Source organism: Erythrolamprus reginae, chromosome 2 (genome assembly GCF_031021105.1).
Source record: "Erythrolamprus reginae isolate rEryReg1 chromosome 2, rEryReg1.hap1, whole genome shotgun sequence".
NCBI classification, from domain to species: Eukaryota; Metazoa; Chordata; class Lepidosauria; order Squamata; family Dipsadidae; genus Erythrolamprus; species Erythrolamprus reginae.
This window is the reverse complement of record NC_091951.1, coordinates 33414856-33431725: the sequence shown is the minus strand read 5'-3', so window position 1 is coordinate 33431725 and position 16870 is coordinate 33414856. Positions and strand designations below refer to the sequence as shown.

The 16870-nt window shown below is 41.0% G+C and overlaps 1 protein-coding gene across 1 annotated transcript in view; it reads right to left on the bottom strand.

Moving 5' to 3' along the window:
• The window catches only part of NEU1 (neuraminidase 1), a 34013-nt gene extending 17145 nt beyond the window's left edge, over positions 1-16868 (bottom strand). The window contains exons 1-2 of the mRNA XM_070737655.1: positions 16689-16868; positions 861-1053 (exon numbers count right to left, since the gene is read on the bottom strand). Coding sequence (XP_070593756.1) covers positions 861-1053; positions 16689-16832 — 337 coding nt within the window. The 5' untranslated portion in view covers positions 16833-16868. The remainder of the gene's footprint in view (positions 1-860; positions 1054-16688) is intronic.
• Positions 16869-16870: the final 2 nt, after the last annotated feature.

Here is a 16870-nt window from a genome sequence, read left to right as displayed (position 1 = left end):
CCATGCATAACTTGTAATGGCCTAGGGGAAGAAATTAATTGGATATGTGGTTGGTAGAGGATTATTATCTCCAGAGACTCGGGGCGGCTCACAACAACAAACAGTACAAATCCAATGGTTAAAACAATTTAAAACCCTTAATATAAAAAACAATCATACATCTCATACAAACCATACATAAAATGGAAACGGCCCAGGAGAATCAATTTCCCCATACCTGACGGAAGCGGTGGATTTTAAGGAGTTTGCGAAAGGCAAGGAGGGTGGGGGCAATCCTAATCTCTGGGGGGAGTTGATTCCAGAGGGTTGGGGCCACCACAGAGAAGGCTCTTCCTCTGGGTTCAGCCAGACAACTTTGTTTTGTCGACGGGACCCGGAAAAGGCCAACTCTGTGGGACCTGACCGGTCGCTGGGATTCGTGCGGCAGAAGGTGGTCCTGGAGATATTCTGGTCCGATGCCATGAAGGGCTTTATAGGTCATAACCAACACTTTGAATTGTGACCGGAAACTGATCGGCAACCAATGCAGACTGTGGAGTGTTGGTGTAACATGGGCATACCTAGGGAAGCCCATGATTGCTCTCGCAGCTGCATTCTGCACAATCTGAAGTTTCCGAACACTCTTCAAGGGTAGCCCCATGTAGAGGGCGTTACAGTAGTCGAACCTCGAGGTGATGAGGGCATGAGGGTATTATTATTTTTATTTTCCAAGGTTCTGTTTTACAGCTCAGGAATTCTGGGAGTTGAAGTCCACATGTCATAGAAGAGCCAACTTTGCCTACCCCTGCCCTAGACCTCTGTCCCTGAGACGTAAACCACCGTCCACTCCCGTCCCTCCTGCTTCTTAACCCTCAACAAACCTTTGTCTACTGATCTGCGAAGGGCTATGAATTTAGCTCCGCTGTCAGAAGCAGAAGTCTTCCTGGCTTCTGAAAAGGCCAAAAGGCTGCCGTAAGATGTTGCTGTGATGAGAGGGATCCTGAACGTGTTTACCTCCCCGATTGCGCCACCACTGACCCAGAGCAATTGCTCCATGACGATACGAGGTTTCACCTGCCAAGACAAACCAGGGAAGATCATCAGGCCTTGGCTGCAAGGAAGCGGTGGAGAAACAATAAGCATATCCGTGAAGCTTGGTCTCTGCATGGACCCTGTGCCTTTTTTTAAATGGCAGGATAGAAACATAGAAGATTGGCGGCAGAAAAAGACCCCATGGTCCATCTAGTCTGCCCTTAGACTATTTCCTGTATTTTATCTTAGGATGGATATATGTTTATCCAAGGCATGTTTAAATTCAGTTACTGTGGATTTACCAACTACGTCAGCTGGAATTTTGTTCCAAGCATCTACTACTCTTTCAGTCAAATAATATTTTCTCATGTTGCTTTTGATCTTTCCCCCAACTAACCTCAGATTGTGCCCCCTTGTTCTTATGTTCACTTTCCTATTAAAAACACTTCCCTCCTGAACCTTATTTAACCCTTTAACATATTTAAATGTTTCAATCATGTCCCCCCTTTCCCTTCTGTCCTCCAGACTATACAGATTGAGTTCATTAAGTCTTTCCTGATAAGTTTTATGCTTAAGACCTTTCACCATTTTTGTAGCCCGTCTTTGGACCCGTTCAATTTTGTCCATATCTTTTTGTAGGTGAGGTCTCCAGAACTGAACACAGTGTTCCAGTTGTGGTCTCACCAGCGCTCTATACAGCGGGATCACAATCTCCCTCTTCCTGCTTGTTACAGCTCTAGCTATGCAGCCAAGCATTCTACTTGCTTTCCCTACTGCCTGACTGCACTGTTCACCCATTTTGAGACTGTCAGAAATCACTACCCCTGAATCCTTCTCTTCTGAAGTTTTTGCTAACACTCAACTGCCAATACAATACTCAGATTGAGGAATCATTTTCCCCAATGGAAAAAAAATGAGATAGAGATGTTCCTTTTCCATATTCTGTCTGAAAAGAGAACCAGGGTTGGGAAAATTACGGTACTGTTTTTCAATCAAACTCGGTTAAGCAGATGCAAAAGAGACCAAACTTGGTTAAGCAGATGCAATAGAGATCTTGAACAGAAGGATCTGTACCAAAATAAGTCTGTTTGCCTTTGGACTCAAGTCTTGAAACACAGAAGTGGGTTCGTGTGCACGCCCACACAATATTTCTGCACTGGTATGTGTGCACGCTCAAACAATACTTCTGCGCATGCACAGAAGGATCCTGGGCAGGTAGGCGGGGCCTCCTGCTGCCATTGCTACCAGTTCTAAGAACCAATCGGAACTGGGAGAAACCCACCACTGCTGAAGCACAATACAAATAATTGAGAAACAAGCTAACACTTTTCCAATTGTACAGCTGTATTCTTAAGTTTGTACTGTGGTTGAAGACTTCCTGAAGTGAGTGAAGAAACAGGATAGAAACTGAATCAGAATCACTGAAAATCGCAAGAGGAAGCTGGATGTCAGAATCTTGAAATTTAGGGAACAACTTCACAAAAAGATGTGCTAGAAAGCAACAACTTAATCACAAGGCTAAAAATGAAAAAAAAAAAAAAACCTCCAATAAATGTAATTTTATTAAGGATTTCAGTTACAATAGTGAAACGTAATAGCCAAACTAATAACAAGAAAGGAAAGGAAAAGTGAAAATGCAAAGGTCAGAAAAAAGAGAGAAAAAACTAAGCATAGAAGAATAAAAAGAATATAGCCAAGAGAAAGAAAACATATAAAAATTACTTTCAACCTACATTACTGCAAAATATAAAATACTTTTGTAACCATTCACTGTCTTTTAGTTCATCCATGTTTTATCTGTAGACAAATCCATAAGGCATCATCTTTTCGGTTCCACCAGAAAGTCCAAAAAGGGTAGGCATAAGTAGCAACATATCTTAATTTAAACTTGATCAAAGAAACCAACATTATATTCCTTCCTTTTACTTATGACAGTCTTAATCTTTAGTCCACCCGAGTAATGCTATAGAGCAGTGATGGCAAACCTTTTTTGATTCATATGCCAAAAGTGTGTGTGTGTGTGTGTTTGTTTTAGCACGTGCTCACATGCCCAGATCCATTTCCTCCTCCACATGCATGCACCTCCGCGCCGCCCCTGCTCATGTGCACAATCTTCCCCGTCCCTACACATGTTCAGAGGCCTCACTGAAACCTGGGATGGTGAAAAACGGATGAATGGGCAAACTGGACTTCCTGTTTGCCCATTGGGCTGTTTTTTGCATTCTAGAGCCTTCAGGGAAGCTTCCTGAAGCCCCGTAGTGCGAGAAACAGCACAATGTACAAACCGGAAGTCTGTTTTCTAAATGATGAAACAGCCTTCCCCAAGGCTGAAAATCAGCTGGCTAACGCACGCATGTATACTGGAGCTGACATAGGGCAACGCCTTGTGTGCCCTCCAATATGGCTCCACGTGCGCCATAGGTTTGCCATCACAGCTATAGAGTTTGATTTCTTGATTCTTCTCACAAGATTCTTTTAAAAACTAGTCTCTTTTGCAAATCCAACACTAAATAAATAAATAAATAGTACTGAATTTTGGTAAATTGAGATAAGTTATTAGAGATATTGTCTTACTGAGTCAAGTACAAAATTTGAAATATAAAAGTATATAATTGTGAGCCTATTGTGTTGCCTATTCTCAAGAGAGTGTGTATATCTACACAAACACCTACATAACACACGTATACATGTGCCTTGTACATACATATGTATAGGTGCAGGTATGGGTACATACCTGCACCTATACCTATATAAACATGTATATATTCATCACTGTCCATTTTGACTATGTAGCATAAAGAGGAAACTTTGCAGTTCATGAGGTTAATACTATATAGAACAAAACTGTGACTGAATTTTGGGTTATTATTTGTATTTCTCCATGGATTTTTAAAGCATTAGCAAGTTTCTTTTATAAAAGTTTCTTTTATAACACCAAATACAAGCTGAATAAACAGGACCTTACCAACAACCCTCACTCTGTAAAAGACCTTGGAATACTCATATCAAATGACCTAAGTGCCAAAGCCCATTGCAACAACATCGCCAAAAAGGCTTCAAGTGCTGTTAACCTAATACTACGTAGCTTCTGCTCCCATAATCTCACACTACTAACCAGAGCATACAAAACCTTCGCCAGACCCAATCCTTGAATACAGCTCATCTGTCTGGAACCCACACCGCATTTCGGACATAAACACTCTAGAAAATGTCCAGAGATACTTTACTAGAAGAGCCCTCCACTCCTCCACTCGCAACAGAATACCTTACGCAACTAGACTTACAATCCTAGGTTTAGAAAGCTTAGAACTACATCGCCTTAAACACGACCTAAGCATAGCCCATAAAATCATCTGCTACAACGTCCTTCCTGTCCACAACTACTTCAGCTTCAACCACAGCAACACACGAGCACACAACAGATACAAACTTAAAGTAAAATGCTCTAAACATGACTGCACGAAATACGACTTTAGTAACCGAGTAATTGATGCATAGAACTCACTTTGAGTTCTATGAACTACCAGACTCTGTAGTATCATAACCTAATCCTCAAAACCTTACCCTTAGACTGTCCACTGTTGACCTCTCCTGATTCCTAATAGGTCAGTAAGGGCCGTGCATAAGTGTACCAGAGTGCCTTCCATCCCCTGTCCCAATGTTTCATTCTTTTCTTTTCTTTTTTACCAGTATCATGTATATAAATATTATTGCATAGCTAGAGGTATAAGAAGCAGGAAGAGGGAGATTGAACAGAAGAACAAGGGGACACAATCTGAAGTTAGTTGGGGGAAAGATCAAAAGCAACATGAGAAAATATTATTTTACTGAAAGAGTAGTAGATCCTTGGAACAAACTTCCAGCAGACGTGGTAGATAAATCCACAGTAACTGAATTTAAACATGCCAGGGATAAACATATATCCATCCTAAGATAAAATACAGAAAATAGTATAAGGGCAGACTAGATGGACCATGAGGTTCTATGTTTCTATGTTTCTATTACATCTTTGTATACTTCCAATACGTACTTGACAAAACAAACAAAAATAAATAAACAAATAAATAAATAAATAAATAAATAAATATGTACAGTGAAGCACCGTCTTCCGTGTCATTCTTGTAGTTATTTGCAGATCCACTTTCGATGCCATTTCTGTCTTGTCAAATAAAACTTGTTCCTCATTTGCTGGTTCCTTTGTAACATCTTCTGGGCACAGTCTAGCCATAGAAGCAAACTTTGATGCTGACATGACTAATTTCTGATTCCATTTCTCTGCATATCCTTTGCTATTTTCAATGTTAAAATAGTTTGTGTCATTTTATGCTCTCAATTAATTGGCTGCAAATTTTTAGGTAATATTTCAAAAGTACTTAACAAGCAATTTCTAAACGTGATTAGAAAAGGGAACTTTACGAACATGGTGACTTTTAAAAGGTGCCGAGTGTGGTTGTGAGGAAGAGAGTTATATCCGTTGTCTCCCAGTGCTCAGAACCCAGTGAGAACCACTATCGTGTGGTCTCTTTGAAAGTAACAAGTGTTCAGCGTTCATGTGGGCGATTTCCTGTCCTCTCCTGGTCCAGAAACATTCTGAAGAGCTGGTCTACTCACCAGCTTTTCATTATAGGCAGTCTTCGACTTACAATACAGTGGTACCTCTACCTACGAACGCCTCTACTTACGAACTTTTCTAGATAAGAACCGGGTATTCAAGATTTTTTTGCCTCTTCTCAAGAACCATTTTCCACTTACAAACCCAAGCCTCCAAAACTGTATCCGGAAAAGGCAGGGAGAAGCCTCTGTGGGGCCTCTCTAGGAATCTTCTGGGAGGAAACAGGACTGGAAAAGGCAGGGAGAAGCCTCCATGGGGCCTCTCTAGGAATCTCCGGGGAGGAAATAGGGCTTCCCCCCTCCCTATGGTTTCCCCAATCGCACACATTATTTGCTTTTACATTGATTCCTATGGGAAAAATTGCTTCTTACAAACGTTTCTACTTAAGAACCTGGTCACGGAACGAATTAAGTTCATAAGTAGAGGTACCACTGTAGTTTGCTTAGTGACTATTCAAAGCAGAGGTGGGTTCTTACCGGTTTGGACCAGTTCCATATAACCGGTAGAGGGAATTTCCCCTGCTTGCTGAACTGGCAGCAATGGCCGCCTGGCCACATCCCTGAACCGGCTCTCTAGGTGGCGCCATGTTGTTTTTCACTTCTGCGCATGCACAGATGCTGTTTTTTGCTTCTGTGCCTCACTGGACAAAGCGGACTGGCAGCAAAGTAAGTCAGAACCCGCCCCTATTCAAAGTTATAACAGCACTGAAAAAGGGGACTTATGTCTGTTTTTCATAGTTACAACCTTTGAAGTAGCCTCGTGGTCATATAATCAAAATTCAGGTGCTTGGCAATTGACACGGCTTTCTAAATCAACACAGACTATGGAAACTTTACAATGGACCTCAAGCATCTTGCAGTGTGTTCCTCTCCATTCTTCCTCCATACTCTGGGTCTTTGGTTTCCAAAGGTTTCCACAGTCTGTGATGATTTGGGGAGCCATGTCACCTGCTGGTGTTGGTCCACTGTGCTTCTTTGTCCAGAGTTAATGCAGCCGTCTACCAGGAGATTTTGGAGCATTCTATGCTTCCATCTGCACACAAGCTTTATGGGGATGCTGACTTAAATTTTCTAGCACCTGCCCACACTGCCAAAAGCACCAAAACCTGCTTCAATAAACGTGGGATTACTGGTCTTGTTTGGCCAGCAAACTCGCCTGACTTGAATCCCATAGAGAATCTATGGGGCACTGCCAAGAGAAAGATGAGAGGCGTGAGACTGAACAATACAGAAGAGCTGAAGGCCGTTGTTGAAGCATCCTGGTGTTCCATAACATCTCAGCAGTCCCACGGGCTGATAGCTTCCCTGCCATGCTGCATTGAGACAGTAATTGCTGCAAAAGGGGCCCAACCCAAGTAATAGGTATACAGTGATACCTTGTCTTACAAACTTAATTGGTTTCGGGACGAGGTTCTTAAGGTGAAACGTTTGTAAGATGAAACAATGTTTTCCATAGGAATCAATGGAAAAGCGATTAATGCGTGCAAGCCCAAAATTCATCCCTTTTGCCAGCCGAAGCGCCCGTTTTTGTGCTGCTGGGATTCTCCTGAAGCTCCCTTCCATGGGAAACCCCACCTCTGGGCTTCTGTGTTTTTGCAATGCTGCAAGGGAATCCCAGCAGGGGAATCCCAGCATCACAAAAACGAGCTCTTTGCTGGCAACAGAAGTCTGGAGGTGGGGTTTCCCAGCGAGGGGAGCATCAGCGAAATCACAGCATTGCAAAAACACTGAAGTCCTCGAAACCCCACCTCCGGACCTCTGTGTTTTTGCAATGCTGCGATTTCACTGAGGCTCTCCTTGCTGGGAAACTCCACATCCAAACCTCCGTTGCCAGCGAAGCGCCCGTTTTTGCGCTGCTGGGATTCCCCTGCAGCATCACAAAAACATGGAAGTCCGGAGGTAGGGTTTCCCATGGAGGAGAGCCTAAGGGGAATCCCAGCAGTGCAAAAACAGGTGCTTCGCTGGCAATGGAAGTCCGGAGGCGGGGCATCCCAGTGACGGCAGTGGGTTTGTAAGGTGAAAATAGTTTGTAAGAAGAGGCAAAAAAATCTTAAACCCCGGGTTTGTATCTCGAAAATTTGTATGACGAGGCGTTTGTAAGACAAGGTATCACTGTATATGCATGCTTATACTTTTCAGAGGTCTGATATTGTTCTAAAATCCTTGCTTTATTGATTGCATATAATGTTCTAATTTTCTGGTCAAATTGGAAACTGTTTGGAACTTATTCAGAATGTTGCCCAGTAGCACAAATATGATAACCAAGGCCTGGTGGATGAAAGAGTCCCATGCGGCTCCAGAGGGCTCTAGACCCCTGATCTAGGCTGAGATCACACTCCCTTAGGCACAAAATGTGGCTCGGGGACTTTAAGATAATCCTTCTCTCCTCAGCAAGGTAAACATCTGATAACATTATTTTAAATTGTCCTTGGATAATACTACACCCATACCTAATGAGCCTTACTATCAGCTGATAGTCAGACTCCCTCTAAAAGCATCCATGCAAGATCTTCACACAAAATCAGTTTTGGAGTGGTGTTATTTTTCTCCCCATCTGTTCAATCATGTCTGATTCTCAGAGACTGCCTAGAGACAAATCCCTGCAGTTTTTTTCAGAAGTGGCTTGCCATTGCTTCTTTTCTAGGGCTGAGAGAGAGTGACTGGCTCAAGGTAACCTGTTGGCTTCATGTCCAAGGCAGACTGGAACTTAAAGTATACCAGTTTTTAGCTGGATGCCATAACCACTGCACCAAACTGGTTCTATTTAAGTGGATCCCCCTCTTCTTCTCCCATTGTTTTAGTGCACAAATACTACGCACTAGAGTGTTTCATTAATACAATCAGTGCTGAGTTCTACCCAGTCCCCAGTGATATTTTTAAGCCTTGGTGGTTTCTGTTGTTTCCCCAACTCTAACCTTTCCTTTGGACTGTAAACATCACTATTCAATATTATTCTGGGATCGGAATAGGACAACTCACCACAGCCAACTTGCTGTGGCAAACTCTCCACAGGACAATTTAATAATTCAATTATTGAATTTTTTTTAGAAAACATTTTAATTTTTGTCATTCACTTTTCATTTGTCTCTTCCTTTTGCATCCTTTCTTTAATTATTCTATTCTACCATTTCTTTGATATTAGTGTAACTCAGTAGTTCTCAACCTAGGGGTCAGGACCTCTTTGGAGATTGAACGACCATTTCACAGGGGTCGCCTAAGACCATGGGAAAAGACAAATTTCCCATGGTGTTAGGAACTTCAGCTTCTATTCTGCTGCCTTGGAATATATTTTTACAACCTGACCAATCAGCTGTTTACAATGGGGGTGTCCCTCTGACCTTCCTGCCAATCAGCTTAAAACTCTGTTGGGATAATTAGTGCTAGACATATGGTTGGAGGTCACCATAACATAAGGAACTGTATTAAGGGGTCGCAGCATTAGAAAAGTTGAGAACCACTGGAATAGAGAATAGAATAGAAAATAGAATAGGAGAGAAGGGAAGATAATTTTTATTGGCCAAGTATGATTGGACACACAAGGAATTTATCTTGGTGCATTTTATTTATTTATTTATTTATTTATTTATTTATTCATTCATTCATTCATTCATTCATTCATTCATTCATTCATTCATTCATTCATTCAGTTAGTTAGTTAGTTAGTTATTAGATTTGTATGCCGCCCCTCTCCGAAGATTTGGGGCGGCTTACAACAGTAATACAAAAACAATATAACAGTGAGACAAATGTAATATTAAAATAAAACATATCTAAAACCCCAACAATTTAAAACCATACAACACATACATACCAAACATAAAATATAAAAGCCTGGGGGAGGATGTCTCAGTTCCCCCATGCCTGGTGATAAAGGTGGGTCTTGAGTAATTTGCGAAAGACAAGGAGGGTGGGGGCTGTTCTAATCTCTGGGGGGAGTTGATTCCAGAGGGCCGGGGCCGCCACAGAGAAGGCTCTTCCCCTGGGGCCCGCCAAACGACATTGTTTGGTCAACGAGACCCGGAGAAGGCCAACTCTGTGGGACCTAATCGGCCGCTGGGATTCGTGCGGTAGAAGGCGGTTCTGGATGTATTCTGGTCCAATGCCATGTAGGGCTTTAAAGGTCATTACCAACACTTTGAATTGTGACCGGAAACCGATCGGCAGCCAGTGCATATGCTCTCAGTATACATAAAAGAAAAGATACATTCTTCAAGAATTATAAGGTACAAACTGAATGATAGTCTGGGTACAAATAAGCAATCAAATCATATTAGGAACCAGTCAATTTGATTTAAAATTGTCCCTGAATAGTACTACACCCAAAATCAAAGGAGCCCTACTATCAGCTGATAGTCAGGCTCCCTTTGAAAGCACCCGAGCAAAAGATTCAAAACGATTGTGCTCTTAGTATTCTGATATTAGTGGGATGGGGCCTCACCCTCTTTCCCAACCTTTTCTCTCATTAAGAAATTTTGGTGTAGAAATACTGAATACAAAGGCTCTGGCTCAATCGCTCAGTTTCTTTCAACTTCACAAGGTTGCTGTTGTGTGAAAAACAGAAGATCGGGAAAGTTACGTAAGTTTCCTGCCTTGAGTTGTAAACGTATTTTAAAAGGCAAGGTAAAAATGTAATCATCATCAAAATAAAATATCAATATGGTCACCAAAGATGAAGCCAGCAACAATAACAAAGAGAAACTACTTTCATGTCCACCTCACCTCAATTTCAATCCTCTTATCAATTTTGTTATTTTTGACAAAGTGAGACGAAACCTTATCTATTAATATAACGTGCTGGTTGGAAAAGATGCCAGCAGAATCCTTGGGGGTTTTTTTTCCTGTAACTACACTAGACCTGATTGGAAGGACAAGAAGGAAACAAATTGACCAGTACTGTAGTAGTGAATGCATCAGAAACTGGAAGACTCTGAATTCTAGTTTGTCCTCGACTTTGTCTCACATTGGTCTAGCACATGGCAACTTCAAATATCAACCAGCAAATGTTCTACCCTCCACATCGGCAAAAAGAATCCGAACCTCATATATAAACTGAATAAACAAAATTTCACAGCCAACCCCCACTCAGTAAAAGACCTTGGAATACTAATATCAAATGATCTAAGTGCCAAAGCCCACTGCAACAATATCGCCAAAAAGGCTTCTAGAGTTGTTAACCTGATCCTACGTAGCTTCTGCTCTGGCAATCTCATACTACTCACAAGAGCCTACAAAACTTTTCCCAGACCCATCCTTGAATATAATTCATCTGTCTGGAACCCATACCACATCTCGCACATCAACACCCTTGAAAATGTCCAAAGATACTTCACCAGAAGAGCCCTTCACTCCTCCACTCGAAACAGAATACCCTACGAAAGCAGACTATCAATCCTAGCTTAGAACTACGTCGCCTAAAACACGATCTAAGTATTGCCCACAAGATCATATGCTGCAACGTTCTACCTGTCAATGACTACTTCAGCTTCAATCGCAACAACACAAGAGCACGCAACAGATTCAAACTTAATATTAACCGCTCCAAACTTGACTGTAAAAAATATGACTTCAGCAACCGAGTTGTCGAAGCATGGAACTCATTATCTGACTCAGTAGTGTCAACCCCTAACCCCCAACATTTTTCCCTTAGACTATCCACAATTGACCTCTCCAGGTTCCTTAGAGGTCAGTAAGGGGCCTACATAAGGGCACCAGTGTGCCTTCTGTCTCCTGTCCAATTGTCTCTCCTTATCTCATTTATCTTTTCTTCCTTTCAAATATGTTCACCTATACTTTTATATCTTTTCTTCTATTATTTTCTTTACTTATAATATTACATATCTTTCTCTTCAATGTGTATTATGTATTGGACAAAATAAATAAATAAATAAACAAACAGTTCTGCCTTTGGCATAAAACCAACTAGTTGGGTGACCTTAGGCCAGTCGCTCTCAGGGAAAGGGGGCAACCCAGTTTCAAAAATCTCACTATGAAAACTTCAAGGACTAGCCCATGCAGTCACTGGGAACCAGGACAGCCTCAAAGACATAATGTGAAAATAATGTAAACTTTGGGCCATTGAATCCAGAGGTAGGATTCAGCAGGTTCTGACCAGTTCTGGAGAATTGGTGGCAGAAATTTTGAGCAGTTTGAGAAGCGGTAAATGCCACCTCTGACTGGCCCCACCTCATCTATTCTCTGCCTCCTGACTCCCAGCTGATCGGGAGGAAATGGGGATTTTGCAGTATCCTTCCCCTGGAATGGGGAGGGAATGGAGATTTTACAGTATTTTCCCCCTGCCGTGCCCAACAAACCACACCACGCTTACCAAGCCACACTCACAGAATTGGTAGCAAAAAAAATTGAATCCAACCACTGGACCATTCCCTCTGCAGGATTTATTAATCAGATTTAGTCTACGGAGAGGGGCGGCATACAAATCTAATAAATAATAATAATAATTTATATGCCACCCTTCTCCGAAGACTCTGATGGATTCCAAAGCTATCCAGAGAAGTTATAAAATATAAACAATACAGAGCAGTAATGCAAGCTACTTCTGCTGATTACCGGCTGCCAGCAGTTTGGCAGATCGAATCTCAGTAGGCTCAAGGTTGACTCAGCCTTCCATCCTTCCAAGGTCAGTAACATGAGTACCCAGATTGTTCGGGGCAATAGGCTGACTCTCTGTAAACCGCTTAGAGAGGACTGTAAAACACTGTGAAGCGGTATGTAAGTCTAAAATGCTACTGCTATTGCGATATATATTCATATTAATTGGTTGTGAATTTTTAGGTAATATTTCAAAAGTAGTTAACAACTATTGCTATTTTAGATTCTAATTATTAGATTTGTCATTATTTTTTTTATTATTTTTTTAAATATAATTTTTAATTGATTTTTAAATTTTTTTACAAAAAACAAAACAGAAAACATAAGTGTACCATCACCATACAAAAAAAAACCCCTTCACCAGGGAGGAATCAATTTTATATCCTTCATATGCTTTGTCTCTGGGTTACATTGTTCATTCTTTATAGAGTGATTGAATTTTATTTCTTACATTTGCATCGCTTACTGATGTTGTTAATATATAATTTTTAACCTTCTCCCACCGCCTCATTGTTGCTGCTAATTTCCCTTCATTATAATTATGTAGTCTAATTTCCATAATTTCATAGTGAATATGATCCACCATATATTTGCACCAATTTTTTATCGTCCATTTATTGTCATTTTTCCACCCAAGCACTATAGTTGCTTGGGCACTTTCTATCGCTGCAATTTTGATTTCTTCATATTCTTTTACCTCACTATTTTTTATCAATAATGCTGCTTCCTTAGTTATTTTCCAATTACCATTCGTAATTTTGTTCACTTCCACTTGTATTTGTTTCCAAAATTTTTGAACTTTATTACATTCCCAAAACATATGCATAAATACTCCTTTTTCCTTGCACCCATGCCAACAATTTCCTTTCTTCGTTATTTGAAAACGTGCTAATTGTACTGGTGTATAATACCATTTATGTAATATTTTTCTTCTCATCTCTCTTATTCTTGTATTTTTAATAGTTAACAACTATTGCTATTTTAGATTCTAATTATTAGATTTGTCATTATGTATTGTTTTTATCACTGTTGTGAGCCGCCCCGAGTCTACGGAGAGGGGCGGCATACAAATCTAATAAATAATAATAATAATAATAGTATGTATGTAACATATTTTGATGATAATGAAAAGGAAGGAAGACTACTATAGATCTATTTTGGGCATATTTGCCTTTATCAGGTAGCCATATATATATATATATATATATATGTTGAGACTTTGGAAGGAGTAGAAAGAGCAATAAAGATGATAGAGACCTGGAGGCTAAAACATATGAAGAATGGCTGGCAGGAATTAATAGCCTGCCAGCACATAGTGTTTTGGAATTATGAGGTTGTAGTCCAACCTACCTGGTTGCAGAAAGCTAAGGCTCCCTTTTTAATTCAAAATGCAATCCTAGTCTGCGTTAACAACAACTAGAGTCAAGATCATAGAATAGAATAGGATAGGATAGAACAGAATGGAACAGAATAAATAGAATAGAATAGAATTCTTTATTGGCCAAGTGTGATTGGACAAACAAGGAATTTGTCTCTGGTGCATAAAAGAAAAGATACATATCATATATGAAGTGTTAGTACCACTTTATAATGCCTTCGTAAGACCACCATTGGAATATTGACTGCATCAGTCTTGGTTAGCACAATATAAAAAGGTTAAGACTCTGTAAAAAGTGCAGAGAAGAGCAACCAAGATAATTAGGGGACTGGAGACTAAAATATATGAAGAACAGTTGCAAGAACTGGGATATGTATAGTCTAGTGAAAAGAAAGACGAGAGGTGACATGATAGTTCCAATATTCGAGGGATTGCCATAAAGAAGAGGCACCCAAAGGTGCTTTTTTCAAGAGGCAACTGGACTTTCTGATTTTTGTTTGAAGACGTTTAGCTTCTCATCCACGAAGCTGGATGGGAAGCATTGAACGAGGATCATTAGTTTGAATATGTGTGTTTTAATTGGGCTTATTAATGAATGTTTTTATTGTTTTAGAATATGTTTTTACTGTTTTAGAAATTATTTTTATTTGCTGGAAGTCGCCCAGAGTCCTTCGGGAGTTGGGCGGCATATAAATATGTTGAATAAATAATAAATAAGCTTCTTCCTCTTCGTCGTCAAAGAATAACCCGAAAGTCCAGTTGCCTCTTGAAAAAAAACCACACAAGCATGACCTGGATGACTGAGAATCTCCATAGACATAAAGAAGAAGGGGGTGGTCATTTAATTTATTTTCCAAAGAAGGACAGAAGGCAGGGGGAAAAAGCACTGGATTGGAAACTAACCAATTTAGAATAAGGAGAAATGTCCTGGCAGTAAAGGACAAACCAACCAGTGGAACTGTTTGCTTCCAGATGTTGTGGGTGCTCCATCACCGGAAGACTTTTAAAGAAGAGACCTGACATCCATTGATCTCTATCTGCAGTGGGATAGGGTCTCCTGCCTGAGCATGGGGGTTGGACTAGAAGACCTCCAGGGGTCCCTTCCCAACCCTGAGGGGAGGTTATTTATTTATTTACTTACTTACTTACTTATTATTTTATTAAAAGAGTAGTAGATGCTTGGAACAAACATCCAGCATACGTGGTTGGTAAATCCACAGTAACTGAATTTAAACATGCCTGGGATAAACATATATCCATCCTAAGATAAAATACAGGAAATAGTATAAGGACAGACTAGATGGAGCATGAGGTCTTTTTCTACCGTCAATCTTCTATGTTTCTATGTTACTTACTTACTTACTTAACTTTATCTATCTATCTATCTATCTATCTATCTGTCTGTCTGTCTGTCTGTCTGTCTGTCTGTCAAACATATATAGGATAGTAGTTTGCATAAACATACGTAAAAAGTAATGATAAAAACAATAGGACGGTAGGACAGGGACGGTAGGTAAAATGGTGCGCTTATGCACCATTTTCCGTGTGTTCTACTTCAGCTTCAACCACAACAACACAAGAGCACACAACAGATTTAAACTTAATATTAACCGCGCCAAACTTGACTGTAAAAAACATGACTTCAGTAACCGAGTTGTCGAAGCGTGGAACTCATTACCATAGTGTCATCCCCAAACCCCCAACACTTTATCCTTAGATCAGTGTTTCTCAACCTTGGCAGTTTGAAGATTTGTGCACTTCAATTCCCAGAATTCCCCAGCCAGCAATGCTGGCTGAGGAATTCTGGGAGTTGAAGTCCACACATCTTAAAACTGCTAAGGTTGAGAAACACTGCCTTAGATTATCCATGGTTGACCTATCCAGATTCCTAAGAGGTCAGTAAGGGGCGAGTGCAAGTGCACTAGAGTGCCTTCCATCCCCTGTCCTATTGCTTTCCTATATCTCCTATACTTGCTTGCTTGCTTGCTTGCTTGCTTGCTTGCTTGCTTGCTTGCTTGCTTGCTTGCTTGCTTGCTTGCTTGCTTGCTTGCTTGCTTGCTTGCTTGCTTGCTTGCTTGCTTGCTTACTTTATTTATTTATTTTGTCCAATACACAATGAGAGTTTTAGTGGGTATGTATGTATGTATGTATGTATGTATGTATGTATGTATATATATATGTAGATTGTTCTGATTTCGGGTTTTGCCCCGTGTAATAACAATCTACATACATATACCCGTGAAAATCTACGAAAACAAACACACACACACACACACACATATAGTAAAATACATGATGAAGGTTATAGAGGAGATACTCATAGTAAAATATATCTATGAAAGAATAGAAAAGAAGGTATAGTAATAGAACATACCAATGAAAGAATAGAAGAAGAGATATAGGAATAGAAGAAAGGTATAGGAGATATAGGAGAGCACAGGAGATATAGGAGAGCAAAAGGACAGGGGACGGAAGACACTCTAGTGCACTTGTTCTCTTGCCCCTTACTGACCTCTTAGGAATCTGGATAGGTCAACCATGGATAATCTAAGGGTAAAGTGTTGGAGTCTTCTATTCCTCTATCTCTTCTTCTATTCTTTCATTGATGTTTTATTCCTATATCTTCTCTTCTATTCTTTCTTAGATATATTTTACAATGAGTCTATAACCTTCATTATATATTTTACTATGTGTATACCCACTAAAACCCTCGTTGTGTATTGGACAAAATCAATCGATCGATCAATCAATCAATAAACAATCCGGAGCAGCGAAGTGAGCCGGACTAAACTTCAACCACCACACTGTTATTGTGAGTCATGCGAGTCACGGGAGTCCCTTCACCCCGGCGACCTCCGGTCCTTTTGCAGTTTAGCCAGGGGACGCTCGGCTTCCGTGGCTCTTCCAGGGCAGCCCCTCTGCCCCGGCCCCGGCCCCATCCCACTATCCCATCCCACCATCCCGGACTCATGAGGCTTCGCTTAGCCCCGAAGGGGACCTTCTTCATCCAGACGATCGCAGCGGCCAAAGCGGGCACCCCGTCCCTCTCCCCGGTCTAGCGACGCGACGCCGGCTTTACCTGGTCCGGAGTGACCATGCTGGAGACCTGCCACCACCACAAGCCCAGGCTCAGAAGCCCCCAAACGAAGGGGCTCCTCCGGGCAAAGCCCGAGCCGTCGTCCCGCGGCGGCGATCCCGGCGCCGAGCCCCATCCAGCCTTCATCGCCTCCTGTGAATTTGGGCGGAAGTGACAACAGAGCA